The 24,285-nt window shown below is 43.3% G+C and overlaps 1 protein-coding gene across 4 annotated transcripts in view; it reads right to left on the bottom strand.

The window, feature by feature from the left end:
• Positions 1–47: 47 nt before the first annotated feature.
• Positions 48–24,285, bottom strand: part of MLXIP (MLX interacting protein) — a 44,132-nt gene continuing 19,894 nt past the window's right edge. The window contains exons 2-19 of one of the 4 annotated variants that reach the window (XR_008439853.1): positions 21,618–21,724; positions 21,216–21,301; positions 19,875–19,964; positions 19,554–19,595; positions 18,323–18,494; positions 17,373–17,462; positions 16,686–16,777; positions 15,919–16,588; positions 12,998–13,119; positions 12,097–12,283; positions 11,223–11,347; positions 8,621–8,719; positions 7,683–7,810; positions 6,557–6,680; positions 5,804–5,933; positions 4,971–5,329; positions 3,297–3,420; positions 48–2,416 (exon numbers count right to left, since the gene is read on the bottom strand). Coding sequence is in view for 1 of the 4 variants with exons in the window: in XM_053993775.1 (XP_053849750.1) it covers positions 5,208–5,329; positions 5,804–5,933; positions 6,557–6,680; positions 7,683–7,810; positions 8,621–8,719; positions 11,223–11,347; positions 12,097–12,283; positions 12,998–13,119; positions 15,919–16,588; positions 16,686–16,777; positions 17,373–17,462; positions 18,323–18,494; positions 19,554–19,595; positions 19,875–19,964; positions 21,216–21,301; positions 21,618–21,724 (2,386 nt within the window). In the remaining 3 variants the exon portion in view is untranslated. Of the gene's footprint in view, positions 3,421–4,642; positions 5,330–5,803; positions 5,934–6,556; positions 6,681–7,682; positions 7,811–8,620; positions 8,720–11,222; positions 11,348–12,096; positions 12,284–12,997; positions 13,120–15,918; positions 16,589–16,685; positions 16,778–17,372; positions 17,463–18,322; positions 18,495–19,553; positions 19,596–19,874; positions 19,965–21,215; positions 21,302–21,617; positions 21,725–24,285 lie in introns of those variants that run through there. The other 3 variants (XR_008439852.1, XM_053993775.1, XR_008439854.1) reach the window with 3 other exon arrangements.

Raw genomic sequence — 24,285 nt, 5'->3', positions numbered from 1 at the left:
TTACCATTTCCTCACCTCCAGTCAGAAAAGAAAGGCATTAAAACCAGTTTCTTCCAAAAAATATCCTTTATTGTTTTGGTTGTAAATATAAAAAAATGCATTGCACAATTTAACAGACCTACTGAAAAGTGCTACATATCAACAGCACAACAGAAGTTGTCATGCAACAGAACAGGAAACCTAAGCAAAGCAAGAGCACAACCTGAAGTCCTCATACCTTCAAGCTTTTTTTTTTTTCTTTTTTCTTAACAAGAATGAATTCCATTCACTTAAAACACATTTAAATACAAGGTTAGAAGAAGAAAACAATCTATTTATTCATTGTATTGTTAAAAGGCTTGCTCATAACGTTGATATCTTTTGACTGAAAACCTTATTCATGTTGGAAAAGTTCAGATATAAAAAGTTCAGACAGTGGCTAGAAATTAATTCCATTCTATACCAAAGGTGTGTTTCAATGTAACTTACTGCAATTGTAACTGAAGAACTCAAGTTTTACAGGTAAAGCTACAGTTTGGTTCTACCAATTCTGTCTAACACAGTAAATGAGCAGAAAATCCAACCAAGAATGAAACCAAAGATAACTAGAGCTTTAACTGATGTTGTGGGAAAAATATTGGGCTCCTATTAGAGAAAAAAGCCCAAAACAAATCACCTCCTCTGAAACTCAAGTGTATAAATTGAGGAGTAATAGAAAAACTCCTGATGTCTCACCTAATTTAAAAAACTCCTAGAAGTTATCAACAATTGTCCACAGTCCTCCAAGACTGGTGTGACTGAATCCCTAAAGAACCTGAACTGGATGTCATCAGCCTTTTGTTTTTTGGTGGTTTTCCATGCAATGAAGGTGGGAAGGAACCAAAAAAATAGAAAGAAAAGGAGAAAACAGTGAAAAACCCGTTCAACTTTCAGCAGTACCTTCTAGCTGGCAACATCAAGGCAAGAATTATTCACTTCAGAAACTGAGAAAGTGAAACAGCCTTCAAGCAAGGATTATCTTAATCAACATTCCTGCAGTGAGCTTTCCTCTCCTATTCTCAAACTGCTTTTCAGGAGTTTTGGGCTTTAAAAGCAAACAAAACTAAATTTACCTAACCCTGTCCCTTCTACCACATGTGAACACAAACACACACACAGAGGAATGTAAAAAACCCTGAAGGTACAAAGGGATGCAGTTTTTCAATACATTTGACAGCCCTTTGTCTTTTGAAGCCATTCTGATGTAGAGGTTTAAGCCCTTGCCTGTTCCCTGGGTTTGGCAGAGCAGATTTATGTCCATGTGTGCACACGTGTTCCTGCACACGGCAGTGGAGAGGGGCGGATTCAGCAGGGAAGATGCAATTTTTTCCAAACATAGAAACAGTTACTCACAACCTCAGTCTGAAAGAGTCACAGCAATGTCACACAGATAAAACCCTCTAAAAAGCCAGGGAAGCCCCACTTCCTCCATTCTCTGAATTTTCCACACAGCATCATTTTAGGGGGAACAATGGATGACTTATGATTGATTAATCAAATGCATGCATGACACCAAGATCTAAGGCACAGATGGAAACATTCTAGCAGCCCCCCCCTGCCTTCAAGGAAGCCCTCCCCAGGGGTCTGGAAAAGCATGGAAGAACATTCCAGTCAGGTCAAACAGTATTAACCAAGAATCCTTTGGTTTTGTGCAGAGATCAGACTGCCATGGTGAAGTGTGCACTTGTCTCTGATCCTACTCCTCAGAAATTCCTTCAATTCTAGTTTTCTCTTGGACCTTCACCTCTTCCTCCTCCTGCTAAAAGGAGGCCAATAACTACAACACAAGCTAATTACTACACCAGATAATGCTCAGGTTCTCAAGAATTTGTCTTTGGGGTAGGGCCATTACAATATACCAATTTTAAAAATTTGAGGTCAGAAGGAACCAGCAGTCAATCCCATTTTGACTTTGTGCATATCACAGGCCATACATAAGTTATTTAGCCACTCCTTTACTGAGTGAAACATGTTGGATTTGACAGAATACAACTTATATTCAGTTATATGGGGGTTCTCCAAAAGTTTAGCACCAGACAGATGTGCAGCACCTGCAATTCTGTGCAGACTATAGGCACTGTGTGTTTGGCTTGCTCACTTTGGTGACACTGAGGAAATCAGAGTGCTTAAATTACAGGAGAAAGTGTTACCAAACTTTGAAATAAATAAAGTATTTTAACTCCTTCATGGGTAAGAAAGACAGACTAAGGTGTTAAAACATAAATCAAAGTGAAAAACTATGCAGGAACTAATACATACGTGGTCCATCTCCTTATATACCAATCTTTAGTGGTTCTACTGTTCAGATGTGAGACATAAACCAGCTTTTTTCCTCCTGTGCTTCCAAATGAAGTGAAATCACTCTCCTCACAAGGCTGACTGACAAAAGAATTCTAATCTGCAACAATAGGGTGACAAGAACATATTGAATCACTGCTTCAAAGAGGGGCCACATCATTTCTGGTAATTGCACTAATGGAAAGTATCTTTTCACTTTTCCTCCCTCCTACACTCCTGCCTAAGTAAGCAATACTTAAAATTTTTTCTCTTTAAGATTTGCAGTGTTTTAATAGTGCTTTGAGTTTGTTTCTGCACAACAATTTGTTAAACAAGCACTTTCCCTCCAACTGTAACCAGCTCATGGTGCAATGTGATTGATGAGTTTTCCATACACATCAAAACTGTGAATGGACGAAGCTTTTGGCAGTTCAGGTGAATTACTCCTCCCTGTTCCTTTAAGGCTGCTTTCAGTTTCCAATCCATTCAGTGAGATATGGGATGTTACGGTCTCAGTTCTCAGATCCCCCCGGGGCCCTGAAGGATGATTCTACTGCACTGTGATTGTTGGGACAAAACTCCCACGTCATCGATACCAGAAATGGTAAAAATCACACACCATCACTGCTGACAAGCAGGAGACCACACTGCAAGGGAGGCACTACAGGATCTGCTCATCTGAAAAGGTCAGCAAAAACACCAGCTCTTGGACAATATGCCTGCTGCTTTCTTGCTAGAAACCAAGACACATTTCTAACACACAGTGAGATCAGTCCACCAAGGAAAGGACAAAAGGGACATCCCCAGCTCATCACAGTGTACAAAGATTTTACTGGAGTCAAATTCACAACTAGTGACAAAAATGGGAGGACTGAAAGCACTGATTAAAAAAAGGATTTACTTATTTAACACTTCTTACCCAGATGTATCCAAAAGAATATTGCTTAATTAATTACATTATGAAAGATCTGGGAATGGATCCCTCCAGAAAATCTACTCACTATTTAATTACTATGACAACCTTTGCACACCATTCCTTGGCTGAGACTTGGAATTTTGTGGCTTCTGTCACAGGGACACAGGTTTTCACATGTGCCACAAACTTCAAATTATGTGTCAAATCTACTGTAAAAAAAAAAGAAAGAAAATCATGTCCCTCTCTGCCTGCACAGCTAGAGGAAGCTGTGTTGGTACAAAATGTGCTATTCTGCCTTCCCCTTCAGTCCTCAGTCCCTCCATCCAGGGAGAGGCTCACCTTTTGTGCCTTGTCCTTCCTACAGTGCTGCTCTCACAGAAAGAACTCTGCAAGGAAAGCCATTAGCTGCAAAACTCAGGACAAAGGAGAAACAAGAACAAAACCTCCACCTGTGCCCAACCCTACTCCCCAGGCCCATTGTTTCCTTCCAAACTTTGACCCACCAAGTGGAGGAGACTGGGGACAATGCTGAGAAAAGCTCCTTTCCCCAAGGAGAACCTACTGAGCCCATTTCAGAGTGTGCAACCCCCAAGTGTTCCAGTTATTCCTCATTCTCCCACTGTGAGAGGCTGCACAGCACCTCCAGCCTGCCCTCGGAGCTGGAAGAAACTGCTCAGGGAAGTGTTCCCACCATTTGCACAGCTCTGAACAATCAGCACCAAGTAGTGAGTGAATTACAAGGGTCACGGGATCATCCAGACTATGAACAATCAGCTGGAATGAACATCCCAGTGCTGTCTCAGGATGGACAATCACTGCTGGAACAGGACTCAGTTTACCTGCAGCAGAGATTGTGCTGAGATTGTCACAGAAAAATGTTATGCAGTATTTTGAGTTTTGAAGTTATTTTTACATGTTCTACAATTCATGTTGAACAGAACCTTCCCATACAGACCAGGCCTAGCGAAGTCCTTCAGGTTTTTCAGAGAGAAGGCAAAAAGAAGAAGCAAAAAAAAAAAAAAAAAGACAAAGAAGCAAAGAACTGACTGCAAGTCTGTGTGGTTTGACATAGCTTCTGAGATAATAAAAAAGCCAATTTTTTAACATTACAAACTCAATTCTTGTCTCTGAAGTGCTACTACATTTACCTATGGATGTGTTTTATATGTGCACATTTTGTGAGGATGGCAGCTGAACTGTGCAGAGTGCAAGAAAATAGTTCATTGATTAACCTGATATAAAATTCATGTATTTATTCTAATTGCAGAATTTATACAATCTCAAACTGTTTTCTTGCACTTACTGCACAGCCTGCTACTCCCTTGCAATGGCTATATTAAAAAAAAAAAAAAATCAGCTACTTTATTTACTAGAAAATAAAGCACGTCTTGAAACTGATCAAATGCAATGATACACTCATTAAAATAAAAATACACAAAACACAGCCTGAGATTTTAATTCTAGTATTTTTGCCATGAGTTGACATCACTGACAGATTTTTCTTCTCCTTTGGTTTTTCATATGATCCTGTTTAACAATTTTCACTATTCAAGTAAAACACATGGAACCGAATACCAGAGAACAAAATAAAAAGCACATTTTGCTTCGTGAAATCCGAAGTATTTTTTCCCCTTGAAGAGCACATTCCTTAGTGTACAGGATTTACACTTCAGAGAACTGAGGGTGTTCCATTAGTTGCATAAGGATGCATTGATGGAGATCTATTGCTGCCTGCAGGGCTCATACCTGCTGAGTTTACCTGAGCTTGGTGTTTTTTCTCACGTGACAGAGCACAGCACAGCACTGGAGAGGAACCCAAACGTTCTGACAACGCTGCATCACCTGCACCTCTTCGCAAGGCAGGGCCAGGTGCCCCGAACAATGTCTCAGGTGATGGAGAGAATCCTTTCTAAAGTGCACCGACTGGAGGAGCCTGGGCAGGCAGGGCCTGGCAGGTTCTCCACCCCTGGGACAAGCACCTCAGTGTCTTTGGTTGTTAGGTCTCCCCAGCTCTCTTGTTCAATTTCGTCACAGCCTCCCGCGCCTGCTCCGGCAGCCGCAACGGGTCCGACAGGATCGAGGTGGTCCTGCTCAGCTGCCGCAGGGTGTTCAGCACCACTATAGAACAAGAAAAAAAAAAAGGCAGGAAAGCATCAGGAAAAGCTATTAAACTGACTGGTATTTCTTCTGCAAAATAGAGCACCCCTTGACAGGAATAAACAGGAATTAAATACTTGCTGAAAGGCAAGAGGGAAAAAAACCAATGAGTGATGGCCAAACAGAAGGTCACTCCAGAGCTACATACAAATCTCAGAGGTCTTCCCTCATTATGAGATAAATCACACTGCCAAACATACTCCAACTACAGCCAAGCTTTTGAAATCTAAATGTAGTTAAAGACTGTTTAAATTCTGGTATATTCAACAGGTTTTTTTCCTCTCTTCACAGTCAGCTCTTCACTGAGCTAACAAAAAGGAAACGAAAGCCACATTCAGCATCATGTGCTCTCTTTGCTGTCCTCTGATTTTTAAGAAATGGTATTATATCATACTTTCTGTGATCTGAAGAGCTGCTGGATGGAACTTCACTTACTTGGCCTCAGAACAGGAAGAGAACAGTGCTGATCCAACCAGGCCAGTGCAGTTTCGTTCAGATCCTTAAAGCTTGTTGTGGAAACCATCCCATTGAAGGACTCAAACAATGGCTTAATAATAATGCTGAACTGCAAACCATCAAACGTTAAGGGACACAACAAAGGGGGAGTTCAAAACATTCTGTGGAAAAGGCTATAGCAGAGAAAACACCGGATTTCTAAGTGGACTTCAACTGCCAGAATGATTGCAATGTTTAAATAATTGTATTTTTAAATATCTTAACACTGAGAAATAATTTGAACCATAGTTCCTAGTGATATTCACTATATTTTGCAAAATTCCTCCACACTGACCCGAAGAGGAAAAAAGGAAAGGGGAATGTGCAAGTTTTTGAACAGCTTCTGTAACTAATTTTTCTTCCCCTGAAATCTTTGCTATTGTCTATGTACATTTCCCAAAAGACAACCAGAGCTGCAGTAACAGCAGAGCCCACAAAAGATTTCTTGCAGTCCAATAACCTAGCAAGAAAACCTTGCCTCTGCATTGCATTTTACTTTGCAGTTACCTCCCACACGTTGAGGTGAACAAGTTCTGCAAGAATCCATATCCACACGCAGATGTGGATGAAAACTGAGGACATTTGCTATTTGAGTAACTTGGCTTAAAGTCACAGCATCAGAACCCCAAGTTCTTGGCTCTAAAAGTACCGGTACCAAAGCCCAGGTTTAATCAGGTTGGTATAAAAGGATACAATCCAAAACTTCCAGTTCTGCAGGGTCCTGCTTCTCACATACTCATCAAACATCTTCCTCATGTGGTCAAACCTTTGCCGCGTTACGGGAACCCCGGTAGCAGGAAGCTGCTGCTGGCAAGAACTGAGAAGATGTTTGGAGGTCAGAATCTCACCAGAAAGGACACATTTCTCTTCCAAACTAAGCTGCAGCACGAGAACATTGTGTATTCCTTGTATCTCTGGTGGAGGGGCTTCCCAGTGCATGATCCCCTCAGAGTGTAACTGCTCCAGTCAGGAATAAAAACTCTTTTCCCAACAACTTTGCATATATTCATGCAGAAAAATTATTTATCAAGCTGCTACAAACACTTCTGGTTACAAACAATGAAACTGAAATCAAAGTAATTTTGGGCATCCATTAAGGATTAGGAACATTATGAGTCAAGGAAAAATTTGCAGTTACACCGAAGCACTTTTACAGAAGGTGTAATAGAGATTCTTATAAAACAGACCAATTTAAAATAAAACTAAGCAGACTTCATTATATCTTGCAAGAAAAATAAAAATACTTTGATTTACCGCTAATTTTAATGTCATGCCTAAGCCTGAAACTTCTGGAGATGGAAGTAAAGCCACTGCAGCTCTCAATGTGCTTTGCAATAGTACATAATCATAAAGCCACAGAGCAAACTGAGGCACTGGGAAGGTGAAGTGATTTACACCAGTTATGTTCAGCCAATGGCAAACTTCTGGAGCCCAAGTTCTGTGTCTTATGTACTCAATCACAATTTTCTATAAAAACTGACTGCATTTGAGAAGAAAACTGCAGCAAAGCCATTGTGAAGAGTGAGAGTTCAATCACCAATGAGCTTTATAAAAACATCCTCGCTGACTTCTTCTCAGAACTATTCTGACCTGACACATCCTCCCTGCTGCTGCCACTGTTGTGCATTCTGTGCTCAGAGCTTGCTGAAATCCACACAGTTTTCACCAGTGCCCATCCCACAGCAGCTCTGCTTGGAGCTGGCAGCAGCTCTGTTCTGTCCAACACCCATCTGCTCCCTGGTTGACACTGAGCACCCACTCCCTGCAGTTTGGCACCGCTGAAGCTGCTGCTCCATCCCTGGGAGCTCCCCGTTCTCACAGGATGGTGGCGTTCAGCTCCTCGATTTCCTCCCGGAGGCGCCGGGTTTCCTCCTGCATCTGGGTCCTCTCCTGCTGCAGCTTGGCGATGTATTCCACTGTCTTCTGCAGCGTGATGGCATGGCTGATCTAGGCCAAAGACAGACACACAGCTCACTTCCTGCAACGACCTGAGGTTCATGATGAGTTTGTCCTCCTAACCTGCACTCCAGCACCTTCTAATTTTCCTTCACTGTGTGTAAAAGCACAGGGTCAGGCAGAGCAAAACACTTCAGATACTCAACTCTGCGTTTCTCTGAATCCTCTTCACACTCCAGTACAGAGAAATGTGTCTGTAGGGGTTGTCTTCTTCCATAAATTACATTTCTGCTACTTTGTTGAAAGAAGTATTTTAATAATTTAAAATGTTTTATTTTATTATCTGTCCTCTTAAAAATATTTACACTTCTTACTTAAGTACTGAAGTATGTGCTACATCTCCAGACAGATTTATAGTGCTGGTAGAAGCACTGCTTTAAGTTGATAATATAAATTATTTAGTTTGGGAAACCTGAAGTTATTAAACAGAAGGACCCGTCAAAGGAAATAATACTCTTCTGTTTAGAGAAACCAATTAAAAAGCACAAATGACAAGTGAAAGGGGGAAAAAAGGCCCTGATTCTTAAAGACAGCTGTGTGGTGTAAAGAGTCCCAAGTGAGATTTTCCAAATCACCTGAACTGACCATGCTGGGAGGCAGAGATCTCAATGGTGTAGGAAATCCTAGGAATTTACCTGAGCTACCATTCCACCTCTGCTCATTGCTGTGTTCCAGCAGTGTGTTCTCTGCTGTGCTCAGCTGACCACTCAGCAGTGAAATGACTACATTTATTAACAAGACTTTTAGAATGGTTCTTTCTTACATTTCATGTTAAATTGTAAGTGCTGATGCAGTACTTACCGACTTGGAGTTGGCTGACACCAAGCTGTTCAGAGCACTGAAACCAATCTTGATATTAGACCTTCGTTTTTGTTCTGAAAGATGCCTCATCCTTCGATTCTGCATAAATAAAATCAGCTCAGTCTATGCTGTTCTCCTTTAGCTATGACTATTTCAGCTACTCAAATTTAGTGTCATTTTTGTTGACTTGCTGGCATTCACAGTTTCCCCTGGAATGACTCTCCAGAATCTTAATAACGAATTGATAGTGTGTTTGTGGACCAACCCACCTCTGACATCTGCATCTATTTTAAGCATCACATGCCAGGATGGCAAGGAGAAAATGTAAAAGATATTATATTACTTGGAGGTTCTAGACTTGTACAGTATGCACATGATTTGTTACTTGCCAGCAAGGCACACAAACGTTTGAAAGATACTATTTGTCTGTGAAGTGCTTTAGAAGAAAGAAAAGGACACCCCACACATCTTTCCAAGCTTCAGCCGTGTTATCAGGAAGTAAAATTTTTAGGATTTATATTAACAAAAGAACAAAGATCAATAGACCCAGAATTGGTCCAGGCTGTGGTGGAAATCAGTAACAATCAGTATCAAAGAAAACAACTGGCAGGATTTTTTTAGGCACATGAGGATCCTGCAGCTCCAGAATCCCAGGGCTGGGGAGCTATCTAAACTACTGACAGGAGCTCCCAAGGTTGGTGCCCATAAAAAGAAAAGACTTTCCAAGCTATAAAAGGAGCTCCAGTTTCTGCTTGGGCTTTGGGAATACCAGATTATTCCAAGGCCTCTGTGCTGCTGAGGACAAAGGAGCAGCTGGCAGATCCCTTCCCAGAGCTGCGGCCACACCGCCGCCCTGTGGCTCCTGCCCAGCTCAGCTGGAGCCTGGATCAGCCAGGGATCATCCCTGGGATAGTTACACGTGTCACAGCCACAGCAGGGACACAGAGAAAGGATCCAGGAAGGAACCAAACGACTCCAGATATGACTCTGAAAATCCCCACTCCACACAGAGCTGTGTGCCAGGTGTGTGAAGGAGGTGCAGAGAACATAACTGTAACAGCCCAGGGATTTCTTTGTTCTGAGTCCCTCTCTTGCACCACCAGCCTGAGTTGTTCCTATTGCTGCACAACTCAATTACTGCCTTTTCCTGGGAGTCTGCCACAGGAAACCTGGGATGAAGGAACTTCTTTAACAGAGTTTGCACTTTGAGAACACATTCCTGGCAGAGTGAGGCTTTCTGGCAGCAGTTCACCATCACCCCACTTTATAATGGAGGAAAACAATGTAATAAAGCAGTGAAGTGGTTGCCTAAAACCACAGAAAATGCAGGTCCATGAGCAGAACTGAGATTTCCAGTGCACTCCATGCTTTGCCAGACTGAAATAACTATGTTACCTAGCAATACAGAACTGTTTAATCTAACTAACAATACAGAGGAACAAAAGCACATACATCTGGAGCCTGGCAAATATCACTGTTTCTCTCTTGTCTTACAGAAGAGTTACTAACAATACATATCCAAAGCAATTCCTGTCAGAGCAGGTGTGTTTACATGGCTGTAAAGCCATGTCTTTGCTTTTCCATCTAGTGACCACTTTCCCACCATCAGCCAAGCCCTACTAATTTGCTCCTTTGTTATCTTACTCTCTAGCAGCAGAACAGGCTGTATCCATTGCTTGTGAGCTCTCATGCCAAGCAAATCCCTGCCAACTTTTATAACTTGCTGCCAACTTGCAGCATGGTCAGCAAGGGGCAGTTCTGACTGTCCTCTGCAACAGATCTAGACCTGAGTTTAGTCACAGGTTGCAGGTGTTAAATTTACCTTTCTGCCCTAGAGTAACCAAACTGCCACCAACTCACAGGGTACACAGAGCCAGAGAAGCCAGAAGGGGACTGGCAATTGCAGAACTGTTAAGTAACACTCCCTTCCACAACAGAATGAATAAGAGGGTTACAGCTGATTGTCCTGATGTGTTTTCACAGAGAAGTTTCTCATACCACCACAGAAAGTGTTCTGACAAGGTCAGCTTGTGTGTGAGGTACAACCAGCACTCAGGTGCTATCTCTAGACCTCCGAGTTCTTACCCCAGTAATTCTTGAATGGTTTTGCAGGTGTAACTCGGAGTCTGTGGAGCTGCTTCTCTGTGGAGCAGCATAGCATCACTGGAGACATGTAAGTAACTCAGCAGGTCAAGAACTTCCCCTCCAGCGATGGCCAGGGCCCTGCAGACTGAGGAGCCCCAACAGAACAATGGCAAAAAGCCACAGTTTAGAACACTAAGGCTGAAACCTTCGACCAAGTAAACTGACACCTGTCACAACACTCCTGTGAGCCACAGCAGGAACTGCTGTCACGACCATAAGGACCTGCAGAGGTACAGCTAAGCCTGGCCCCTCTGGTGACACATCCCTGAGGAGCACAGTAGATTAGAATCTGACATTTTGGATTGCACAGAGCAGCACAGATGCAGCAGCAAGCTCAGCCCGACACACAAATATGCTGCTGTCCTGAAGCACAACTTTCTCTAGCTATGCTCAGACATCAGGACAGAAAAGCAGCTATGAAGGCAAAGAAAAGCCCCTCAAAGGAAAGGACACACACCTTAAGTGCAGCCACAGTAGGGTCAGTGGCAGGTTTTCCTGAGCAGCTGTTCTGAGGAGACTGTGGACTGGGGCTCTGCTCAGAGGTGCAGGGGGAAGCCTGGCCTGAATTCTGACAGTCCCGACCTTCACAAAGGAAAAAACACAAGACACATTAACAAACAACTTTCTGTAGCAAATGTAACTGCTGAGAAGTTTCTACTCAGAACTGAACTGAAATGCAGTCGGCAACCAAATTACACTGTTTGATGCAGCAACCACATGCTAGAAAACATCAGGACTGGGAAAGCTTAGGATATCAGGTCACATGATACATCCTGAATAGCAAGATGTAATAGTCCTTTCACACATATTTCAGCAAAAGCAATTTGGATGCACAGGCTGTGACTCCATTGTCCTGCTGGGCTCCCCCATTTGTCTCTAAAGACCTGGGACATGATGGTGACACTTACAAGCCATTTACCACCAGAACCAGCCCAGGGAACACTCCATCGATGCACATGCAAAAGGAGTCTTTGCACTTACCTACAAGGATTGTGTCTGAGATCCTCCAGTCAAAATCAGAGCTATGACACTGAACAACAAACCTATTCAGCACTTCCTACACAGATGTCTTTCATTTCTTGGTGACTGCGACAGCACATCCTTTTAGAAAGGAGCCACTTACAGGAAGCACAAAATCACAGTTTGTGGGGATGCTGCACAGTCATTTAAGACAAGAATTGGATGCAACTGAAGCTGTGGGGTAGAAGGGCCTGAAAAGCTTTTCCTTCAAAAGTTAACTAGGGATCCTCAAGGCCCATTTACACCCTGCCTACCCAACAGAAACACACTTCCATGTGCAGGGAGAGAATGCTTACAGCTTTCTAACTTACTAGGTGTAGGTGAGGGAACTTGTGAACTGCTACAGTGGGAAGGGATGTGCTCTCCTTTCACCAACACATCTTGGACTACACTAGGAGGAAAGAGATGTGAGACTGTGGACTGGCTTTGTTGACTACTTGGTGCTCGCTGTGCTGGACCAACCAGAATGTTACTACGGAACTCCGTCACCCCGGGAGCCTGGGAACAGCACAGAAACAGCACAGAGAAAAACAGAGAGAAAGAGAGAGCAGGAGGGGCAGTGTGGGGGCAGAGGGAGAGATGGGATGAGAGAAAGGACAAAGTGGGGGGAGAGATTAAGAAAGAGAAAGAGAGAAAGAGAGATTTGTTACCTTGCCTTTCACTAAAAGTAGCAAATTAATACATGATTAACAATCTGATGACATGAAACAAGGGCTAATATATAAGGAACTGGCAGGCACCAAAGTCAGGCTTCTGGCAGGAGACCAGTATCCTTTCACATCTTAAAGCAGTATTACAACACATCAACAGCATAATATACTAAAATCTATCTCCATCTTCCTGCACACAACATATTGGGAAAACCCACTCACATACCCAAGGCATGTTTTCCAAAATGGTAGTGGAAAGGTGAGCTCCCTGGGCTCCTTCCAACTTCTGCACAAACCATCCCCATCCACAGCACTGTGAATACAGGCCTCCTTGGAATCTTACTGTTGTGTGAGATAGAGCCTGTCAAGACTATAAAGTGCTTCCAAGCCCATGAAGTGGCTACATTCAAAGTAAGCAAATATAATGCTGAATGCACAAATGCATACGTTGGGTAACAGATGATTTACTGGACTTGTTACCCACCTGAGCACATTATGGCTCTAACTACTTGCAAATAACAGACCTAGAAAACAAATATATATTTTTTTTTCTTCTCCTTACTCTGACAATTCCAGCTGGTGCAATTGCAACATTAGACTGAGACGTGGCTGGCGTCAAAATCCCCTCTCTTTTTAAAGGTGCTGGAGTTACAATCACAGCTCTGGACTGTCCCTGAAAGGCAGCTGAAGAACACAATTCAGTTAGAATAGTTAATGATACAAAAAAAAGATGGAAATTATTTTGTATGAAATAAGTTGTCGTTAAACATGGGCATGGATCAACGGGCACCTATTTGGTACTATTTCACTGCAGTATAAAATGCCACCAGTCTTCCAATAATCTCAACCCCTTTAATTCAGTACAAAGGACTTCAACACTCCAGCTATTTCTCAGTTTTCTAACATCACTGTCACTGCTTCACAGTGAATTTACAGAGGTATGTAGCAATTCAGGGAGATACAAAGTGCCTTCATTCTGTCAGAGCTGGGTTTGACGGGGGAGGACCATCTTCAGCTCTCCTCTTCCATCCACGCTTTGGGATCTCAGGCTTGCTCTGCTGACCCAGGAAGGGTCAATGACTCAGTACCTCATGCTTCCTTGTATATATATCTTAAATCCTTTCCCTCAGTAGTTCAGTCTACCAGCTTCTTTCACTGTCTGGTTTTATAGCTGCTTTAGATGACGCACAACCACAGACAACCAAAGGTGACTGGGAATCAGCATCAAAATTCCACAAAATATGCTCAAGAACCAAGAGTTCTGCAGTTTTTAGGAAGCTAGAGGTAATTCTGAATAGCAGCAAATGTCTCCACATAATCTGTGAAGATCTCCATGTAACCAATGCAGATGTGCAGTTACTACCACGGCATTCATGCTGACATTGTTCTTGCCCAGTCTAGACAGAACATGACTGACCATCCTAAACTGTTCTAAGGGAAGAATCTGGCAAAGACATAGCTTCTGTCTGGGTTTTGATCAAACTGAAGCAAACATATTTGGCTTCACTCTTGGCTGTACTGGATCAGCTCTCCTTTGTACAAATAAAGTCGTGATGCAGGAGAAGTGTCAGCACAGCTCAGCCCCTGCTGAGCCACCCCTCTGCAGTTCAGGACCCTGAAGGACACACAGCAGGACAGGGAGACAGTGCAGGGTTATCCAATGTCCCCTCCCTGACAGTGTCACCTGTGCCTGACAACTGTGTTTTGACTCAGCTGGAGTTTCTGCAGAGGCCTGGGGATTGCACAAACCTCATGCCAGCCCTTGCGTGGCTCTGTCTGGAGGGAGTTCATTCTTTGAGCATTCCCTCATCTAAAGCTGGAATCACAACCTTTCCACGGTTCACTGATGTTCAGCTGGACTTACAACATCTCTGTTGATGTCAAGAGCCTACTCTTACCAGTGCATTAATGCTGCTGCACAGGCTTGGCCTTTCTAATTTTCACATTTGGGGACCTGCAGCAACCAGCAATAATATTTAGAAGTCGCTTTACATGATTCATGTTTCTGTCCTACATATGCATCTTTTACAGACTTTCCTCTCCAAATCAGCACATTTATCATGAAATGGTGATAGCAGTGAAGTTTTGCACCTGATGAGACAATCTGTACAGATTTTTGGATCCTTATACCACACAGCAGTTTTAACACAAGGTATCATGTAATTTGTAATTTGCTTTACAGTCAGGAGATGATTTGTTTGTCCTGAACACAAATGACAGGCATAAATGCCTCAGTTACAAGTACTGATGTTTATTCTGTTTCCAAAAATAAAGCTCTAGTATTTATATAAATTCTTGGATTTGTCCCCTGAGCTTGATGTCCCAGTAGTTTAGGAACACCATGCTCCCCAAATACATGCCACTAATCTAGATGAAAAACAAATCCACTGGTTGTGATGATCTAAAAGTAAATGGTGGAGCACTGGGAAAGTAATGTATGGGGTATGGAACAACCTAGGAAGCCCTGAGAAAAGCAGGAGCAAAGGCTTTCTGAAAATGAGTTGCCTACAATCTTTACTAGGTGAGAAATGCATGTCTCAACTGCTGAAGCTACATGGAATGTTGGTTTATAACACACTGTAGATAGGAACACTGCCATTAACACCCTTATGCTATTAATCATAGACCAAATTGATCCCAGTGACATCCTAGAATTCCATCTTGGGTCTGTTCTCCTACTGAACAGTGATTTTTCTTTTTGGTGGGTAACCTCACTATCAGGCCCTGCAAACCTACTCCCTAGTAAAGCCTGTTTAACATTACTCCTCCAGGCAGGCTTTTTCTTGAATTATTGTTGCACATTTCAAGTGGCTGAAGTCACTTGGCCCCCAGCCAGCGCAAGTCTAAAAACAGACTGCAATAATCCCAAGAAGAGCGTTCTGCCTGTCCTGCTCCAGCCTTGAGCTTTCCTGCAAGAACCACCTCAAGCAAATTCTCACTCTGTATCTTGTTATTCTTTGCCTTGTGCAGCGCCAGTGGCTCCAAATCCCACCCAGTGTGGAAGTCTCAGGTGTTCCTACCCCAGCCTGATACTGACTCCAGACTTAAAGCATCTGAAGGGTCTCTAGACTGCTTGAGACAAAGATCTCCAGCTCCTTCAGGAGAATCTCCTCCTCCACTTGTGGCTGAATGCTCTGAGGGGCAGTTAATCACAACAGCATCACACCTAAAGCCAGAGCTTCTATGGGGCAGGAGCACAGAGCTGGTGCAGCTACACAGCCCATCACAGATGATACAAAGAGAGACCCCCTTTTGCAGGTCAGCTTTCCACGCTCAACCAAACTGCTGTCAATCCTTGCAGCAGTCCAGAGCATCCCACTGAACAGTGCAGCCACTGCATTCAGCCAGTGGATTCTAGGGTTCCGTGAACACACTCAGAAGCTCTATTTTAACTTATTATGTAAAGCAAGAAAAGCAAGAAGGTCTTTTCCTCCTGCTAGTCCCACTCAGAAAACAAAACCATCCTCCCACACTGCTCCTCACCTGGGGTGATGAAGGCATTCTTTACCACTAAGGACACTGTTTCAAGCTTCGGAGCAGGCACTATTTTTTGTGACTGTTTGGGCCTCGTCCCAGCACTGGCCAGCGGAACAGGTTTGGGGAGTGCAAATGTCAGCTGGGACTGCAGCTGGGGCCGGGGCTGCCCCTGCACAACAGCAGTCTGGAAGGCCAGGTTACAAGGCACTCCTGCCCCGGGCTGCTGCGTGGCCAGCACCAGGCTCTGGCTCTGGCTCTGGCTGAAGGTGGTGGCAGGGGCGTTGTGGGTCAGCGTGGCAGAAGCCGTGTGAGTGATGACCGAGGATTCACAGAGGCCGAACTTGGGGGTTTCCGGAGCGGCGAAGGCGGCGGGCGCGGGGCTCAGGCTGGAGCTGAGCGGCACCGCGGGCAGCGGGGACTGCTGCTGCGCGCTCGTGGGCTGCAGCAGCGGCAGGGGCGGCTGGAACACCGACATAAAAGTTTGTGGCCCGCTGAGAGACGAGTCAGGAGGGAAGTCTGCCGGCTGGATGAAAGATCCCCCACTTCTAATGCTGGAACACTGGTCAGCAACGACGTCAGGAATGACAGGAGCGGGTACTGAGGAAGGAATCAGTCCATCGCTGATGTTCCCTGCTGGAAGCGTGCTGGGCAACGAACCCGCCGGCAGGCCAGGAGACTGAGAGACAAGGAAATGTCACTGATTCAGACATGTCTGAACTCCTCCTGAGAGGACATGGCTCACGTCAGAGCCTTCTGTCTGAAACCTCTCTTACCTGGGAAGAGTGGCTGCTGCTGTCTGTGGTAGCTGAGCTGACAGCAGACACGGAAGGGAAATAATTACTGGAGCGACTAGGCGTGAATAATTCTGAAATATTAAAAGCCACCTATTAATTTTCTACTTTTCATACTTAAGATACAGCATTGCTAGATCCTAAAATTCACAGGAATATCAGTATTATTTAGCAAATAATGAAACCATGAGCTTTTTGCTTCATACAACTGCTGCTGACTGAGCAGTGAATTGCTGTCTTCCAGAGGAACTGATCTCTTTGGGACTGACTCCTTCAACTTTCATGCAAACTGGGACAATGCAAAAATCAGTCCTGTTAAAGGTTCATCTACACAGAGAGAGCCAATATCTGATCCTCAGTGAGTCCCACAAAGTACAGTCATCTGATGCAGACTGCTTGCAGAGCCAGCAAACAGACATGACTCTTTCTCTTAACTTCCATGAAGATCCATAATCATCAAAGCTGTCAGCAGTAGTTTAATGTTATATGGAATTCTTGACAGTGCCATAAAACATTAAAAGACAAACAAAATGTTAAACGTCTTCATCGCTAAGAAGTGTGAAATGGGGAAACCTTAGATGTTTGTAACACTTAAACTTTTTTTTAAAACCTAGTTCATAAATCACTGCAATATTTAAGAAATTAATGAACTCTCTATATGATTCTTACCCTGAAAAGGCTCAAAAGTATCCATAAAATCAAAATTTGGCTGGAGAGGAATAAGCCCTGGTTGAATCATGTCAGCATTTCCTAAGTGTCCTGCAAAATTCAGGAGACAGATTAGATTAGCTTCCCATTACTCACATAATAACAGCAGCAGGAATAAAACATTCCACAGCCAGGCTTGGCCAAGAGGTTACAGAAAAACTGCTGCTGAAAGGAACTGAGCATCTGCTTCTCTTCAGAGCTACAGCACAGTCCAGATATCAAAGCCATTGGGGAATGAAACTTTCAATTACTAAAATGGAAGTAGTGAAACCTGAAGGCTCTAATTGAGCTGCACTACACACAACCTTGCTGGGAAGCACAGCCTGACCCACCACAGCTCATAACAGAGTATTTTAAAGTAAACCACCACCCATTTCATTTGCCCTGGGTACAATTCATGTAAACCATGGCTGCTCTGGAGTTGCTCAGACATCCATGCAGCAAGGATGGTGAACAGTGGACATGTGCTGTCACACAGTCAGAGCCTCCAGACAGAGTTGAACAGCTCTTGCGATTTTTTGTACAGATGAAACTTGCACTGGTTCTACCGGACAAAGTCAAACAAAAATACACAGGCACTCCCTTAAAAATACACACACAGCTATGCTTTGAGATAAATCACAATGCCTTCACCACTGATAAAGTAAATACTGCTCATTACAGATTTATTCAGAGCAACATTAGGGGGCAAAGCTGGGAGCAGCACGTAAGAAGCTAAGACAAATTAAATTTGGATCATTAATTGGAATTCTATAACCTACAGAATCATAAGACAGCTACATTCCCTGACCTGTTTTTATCTGTATCAGCAATATGATAGATTTTTAAGGCAAGATTACAAGAGCACCAAAGCAACAAACCAGAGTTTTTGTAGGGGTTCTCACTGCAACATAGCTACAGCCAACAAATACCTATGTCCCTGGAATTTGGCCAGGAAACCAGCTGATGTGAAGAGAGCGTGGAGAACAGGGTGTCGGTGAACTCGGACATGAGCATGTCTGCATCCAGGAGGCTGCCTTCCTCCATGGGGACAGGGGTTTCTCTGCCATACCTTCTTTTTTGCCAGAGAACCACATCATCATCCTGTCAAAGGAAAGGAAGAGAGGTCAGGCTGCCTAGCAATGCCAAAGCAGTCTGGTGCATATCTATAAAAGCAGCCCTCATTTTTCACATTTTTAAAGAAAGAACCTCTCTTTGAGGAGCCATCAAATGGACTGAAACATTTCAGTGGTGCTTCTGATACATCAGCAACATCAGCTCAGTGAAATACCACAATGCTCTGGGAAAGGTTTTTGCCCAGAACGCAGATAGTGACTAGAAGGATGCAAGACAAATAACAACACTTCCTTGTTTGATTATTACAAGTATTTTTGCATTCAGCTTAACAATCCCTTGGTTTGAATAAAGATTAAAAATAACATGACTAGCAAGAATGTAAAAAACAAATCCTGTCTTGTGAGATGTATCTGAAACTCTGACTCGCAGTGAAATGTAATTGTACTCCAAGTTTGCACAAGACACTTTTTGCCCATGAAAAATACAACAGTGTGACTTGGCTTACCCATCCTTCACTACAGGCTGAGTTAAACTGCACTGCCTTGCAAAAACAGCAGAACAGTGCTTCTGATCATTGGTTTATATCCCCAAAACAGGTTTGATAGTTTAAGGGGACATACTAAATGGTGATACCACTGTTCCTTTAACCATTCTGTCCTTTTACAGGATCCTGGCCTATTATCTGCCTGAGATGTGGGCACAGCAGGAAGATGTGCAAAACATAGCTCCCACATCTTCACAGATCCAGTTACACAAGCAAAGCAGCAGTGCCAGTTACAACTCAGTAACAAGATGAAATCATGTGCCAGCCCTCAAAGAGATTGATCTCTCTGGGCATGCAATGCTGATTCCCATTTCTTCTGTCACAGCACTTTACATTCAACCTCTCCTCCATCCAATTCAAGCTACAAATCTCACATTGCTCTCTGAGGCACAAAACATTAAGGTGTCTAATCTTAATTAAGGCTTAAGCAAGATGCTCGTCTTTAGATTTTAATCAAAGCAAGCTACTGCATGTTACAGCTTTGTTATCTACTGTGGGTTCTACAAGCATAAATGTTGCCACTTCTCAGTGGTGTTACCTACCCTGACCAAACTTGAAAGATCTTCATCTTTGTGTTTCTGTAACTGCAAAAGGAGAACAGAACAGATAGTGAAGTCAGAATAGGCCCTGTATGTGCCAGTGGAAGACCTGATTTTGCAAAACTTTTAAGACCCAATCATGCACAATCAGTCCCAGCACAATAATTTTTAGTTAAGTGAACTAATTAGATGAGCATGTCTGTACCAGCTTATCATCTGTTTTAAGTACTCTTGCATGCCAGAAAAAGTGATAGAAAAACTCAAAAAGCAACAACATACTGATCAAGCTCAAGCAAACTACTTTCACAATGTAAACCAACAGACCCTTTTCTTGAAGTATGTTCTCCACTTGTGGTATTCCCTAATGACTATTTCAATTCTTCGTTTCCAGTATTTCCCTTCTGTTGCAATGGCCTGAGAACACAAACACATACCATGAATTACACAGAATCACATAAGGGCTGAATATTCAATACATTTCCAAGCAAATATTCAGGCATAAAAAATGCAAAAGAAAGCATGCTAATTCTCTTTGAGCTCATGTATCAGCAGCCCACACTGTCCCAGAGTTCAGCTATCACAGAGCAAATCTGACAGTACTAACTGCATCTTTCCCACAAAAACCAAACACGAGGTGACATCTGACTGCATTGTCAGCATCTCCCACAGTAGCTCAACCATAACCAAGAGTTAAGAAATGGCAAAAAAAGCCACTTTAAAATTAATTTACTGAAATATAATGTATAAAGCACACAATATCCTGTGAATTTCACAAGGTCACATGCACAGACACACATAAGCAAAAGCTGCTACGAATGACACAAAGCAATAGAAATCTGATGTCCAGCTCAGGGGGGGACCTTGCAGGCCACACACTGATGGCAACAAAAGATCACATGATATGGGTCTTCAATGTATCACAGAGAGCAGTGTGTAAGTTGGGGAGAGCAGACTAATGAGAGCCTTAACTTTGTGTTCGAGGGTCACTTTCAACACAAACATCAACACTGTTCTTTCAAAAACCTGAGACAGTTCCACAAACTCATCTGGAACTCCTCTGAGTTATAAATTACTCTAGAGTTATGCAGTATAGAGAGAGCCACATATTGCCACATCAAGGGCTTCACTGGTTTTCTGCAAGGAGCCAGAGGGCAGATGTTAGTTTTCATTTATGTTTACAGGAGCACAAAAATGAAAGAACACAAACTCATATTTGATCTGTCTGTGAAACTACCTCGACAGAAAGAAAGAAATTGCTTGTTCTCTTGAAACCACACCTCTCCAATTACATAAAATACAGAAAACTCTCCCAGGGTCACTTAGATTCAGTCCTGAAAACAGTCATCACTCTGATTTCCCACCGACTTCCAGTCAGGAGACAGCAGTGGCTGTCAAAACCTTAACTATTCAAACAGCACTTCTGCGACTTATGATTCATTAAACTACAACATTAACATAAGTTACACAGATAACAAATGTCCTTCTGGTTGCCCCTTGATCATCCTAATGTGATGAACTCACAAAACCGGGTTCACTCTGCTTTTAATGGTTCCTTCTAAATAAAAAGAGAGCACAGATTGGCTATGCTACCCTTGTTCCCAGCAGACCAGAAAATCCTGTTACAAACTCCGGAGCTCACTGGGCTGTTCCCAGGGTTTCACACACCTCTGGCCGCCGGTGCTCATCGACGTCCACGGAGCCATCCAGAGGGGTCACAAAGTGGCACACGGGGTTCTTGCGCTTCTCCAGGTCTGAAACAGCAACGACAATGCAAGTGCTGAGCACGTGCAGGGCCTGCAGAGCTGTCACTCCGGTGGCAAGGTGTGACAGGGAGCCTAGCCAGGATTCCCTCCCGTTGAACAACACGGAACAGGGAGATCTCGGGCTGTGCTTGGAGCACTCAGCACATCCTCAGTGTGGGCACATCCAGGAAAGCCCTGATCCAACGGCATTGCCTCTGGAACATCAGACCTTGAGCAGATTCACAAGCTTTTCACTAGACAATAATTTCAATTCTCTTGTTCCACCGGTCTCTCAGGGAAGACCCGCCCCCAGCACGGTACTTACACTGCATGTACCAGGCCCTCCAGATGGCGTTATTGAGACGGATTTTATCTCTCCACTGAAGCTTCAATCCCTTAAAATTTTTCCATTTTGGTGAAACCAACCTTCCGCTGCAACAAAACATACCACAAATTATTCTGCTTTCAGTTTTTCTCTCTCCCTTCCTTTCAAGACAAAGCATCCCCCTAAAGCAGCCAAACTGTCAACAGATGAAACAACAACAAGCCATGCTTGGCCATGGCTCACAAAGGCAGGAGCCAGAGATTAATCCAGTCTTCAAGTGTCCTCCATAAGAACTAAGAACTGCCACAACTGGTCTCACGAATATCAGCAGGAATGAAATTCATCTCACCCACACTTTTCTCTTTGCCAATATCACACCTTTTCTAATCCCCACCTATGAGCTTCTACCAACTGGGATTGAGTTTACTTAAAATTAAGAAACTTCTGCATGTTTGGTCAGATACAGTTCCATTCGATTTTCCAGGCTGGTAACACTGGAAAGGAGGAATGAAATGCCAGTTCTGGCCCAAGAAAAAATATAACCCACCAATTCTACACTGCTGGTAATCAGAGCTGGGCACAAAGGAATACCAACAGGCTAGAAAGAGTAACTTTTCTCCAAGGAAAGGCAAGGCTGGAAAAAGAAATGGTTTATGTATGAATGATCCTGGGAGGTGGAAGGGAAATGGAAGGAAAAAGGAAGAAGTAGCAGGGACTCTAGTAAACACTGTATAAACACAAACTACCCAGCCCTTAAAACACACCTTTATGAATCATTAATCCATACTACTGACAGGGCGGCAGAAGAAGTAGGAAATACTCATAACACAGTAAATTCCAAGCCAGAGATTAAAGTATAGAAACTGTGCCTATCCCAGGTTCTCTCTCTTGTTTTGGGGGGGTTTAGCCCCACATCTTCCAAGTTTATGTCTCCTGTGCTCTTTGTGCAACTTTGCTATGAGGGAATTGGACCAGCAATACCAAGTGCAACCCACACAACAACAAAGAAAACAGGTTCACCTTGACACACTACGAGCATCAGGTCAAGGGGTGATGGACACGAAGGAGTGGCAGAAGCAATGTCACCTACAAACACTCTGCCCTCTCAGAGACATCCATCCCCTGAGCACGTGGTCAGTCAGGAATGGTCTCTGCCATGGACTGCAGTGGCAATGGCAGCAAAAAAAAAACCCAGCACAGACAGTGCCCTGGCACAGGCCATTTGCCTCACACATTCAGTACAAATGAACTCGGAGAGGAATTATTTATCCTTAAAAGCTCATTTCACATTTAAGTTCTAAAATCGCTGTGCAACTAGGAAGTACATCCTACAGAAGTGCAAGGCACTTCCCTTAGCTCACCAAAGCCCATAGAGCCTGAGGGTGGAGAACTGATAATTCCCAGTTTCCTATTTGGTCTGGGAAACCTCCCAACAGCAGCTCTTTTTTAAAGAAATCTTTTAATAAAACTTGCAAGACTAAAAACAAGTAAAAAATCCTCAGCTTTAACAAAAGCAACCAGAATGCCAGAGCTGCCAATAACAGGATATTAAACTAACATTTTTTCATGTATTTTGTTCACCATTTCTTTCCTCCCTTGCTCACACCACAACTGCTCTCACACTCAGGTACTCCCACAACTTGACAGTAACAGAGGAGCAAATGCCAGGCTTCAGCCAAGAGACAGGTAAAGAAAACCAGCTCTGCTCTTTCAATTTTACTACTATATAAAATGCCAGTTGTGGCAACAGGTTGTAGCGATGCACCAATAGATAAGTTGTTGCCTGATTTTTTTTCCCTCCTTGTCCTCTTCAAAAATAAACTGTAATGTTCTTGTATGCACAAGGAAGCAGATGCAGAGACCAGGTATGAACTGCACTAAAAGGATAATTCCCAGCAGCAAGAGAACAGGCAAGTGACCAAGTTGTGAGTCCTGTCCATGCCCAGCTGCCCCTTTGGGGGTTAGGCTGTACACTGGACCATGCTACAAGGCTCTGCTGCAGCCTTTGGAACACTGGTGCTTGATTAAAAGAAAAAGTGTACACAAAATAGAACATGAGCACCCCCAAGACAAGCAGACTTGCTGGAGCAAGCAACTTCACTGACTGGGAGTGAGAGCAAACCATGACAACTATTAGCAAGAAATAGAAAAATCACTGTTAATGTATTTTTGCTGTCACTGGGCTTTAAGACACTCAGCACCATCTGTATGGTCACAGACATTTAGGAAATCCTTCTGGATTATTTCTTTTCAGTAATGCATCCATATGCCACTCTTTGAAATATATCTCCCAAGACTCCACTTCTAAATTTCAAGATTTTTAGTTAATGGAACAATCTCCTACTAGTTCATCTCACTGTTACCCAGCCCATGTGTCAGGGCAGAGAGAGGATCTCCACCCATTTAGTATTTCTCCCATCACTGCAAACTATCCCAACATCTTTGGTGTTCACTGCACAGCCAGCTCTGCCTCAGAACCACTGCACACCTTATCTTGTCTTCCAAACCCAGACTAAAGCACATCTTTCCCTGTTTCTCATCTGTACATTAACAGTTTGGAGACAGCAGATTAATGTGCATCACCAGCACTGACAAAGTGCCCACATGCCTTTGACTAAGAAATCTGTCAACTTAATGTTCATCTCTTCACAGCTCTGTGTGACTCGAC

The sequence above is a fragment of the Vidua macroura genome, chromosome 18, assembly GCF_024509145.1.
Source record: "Vidua macroura isolate BioBank_ID:100142 chromosome 18, ASM2450914v1, whole genome shotgun sequence".
Lineage (NCBI taxonomy): Eukaryota > Metazoa > Chordata > Aves > Passeriformes > Viduidae > Vidua > Vidua macroura.
The sequence above is the reverse complement of the archived record's forward strand: the minus strand, read 5'-3'. Positions and strand labels throughout refer to the sequence as shown.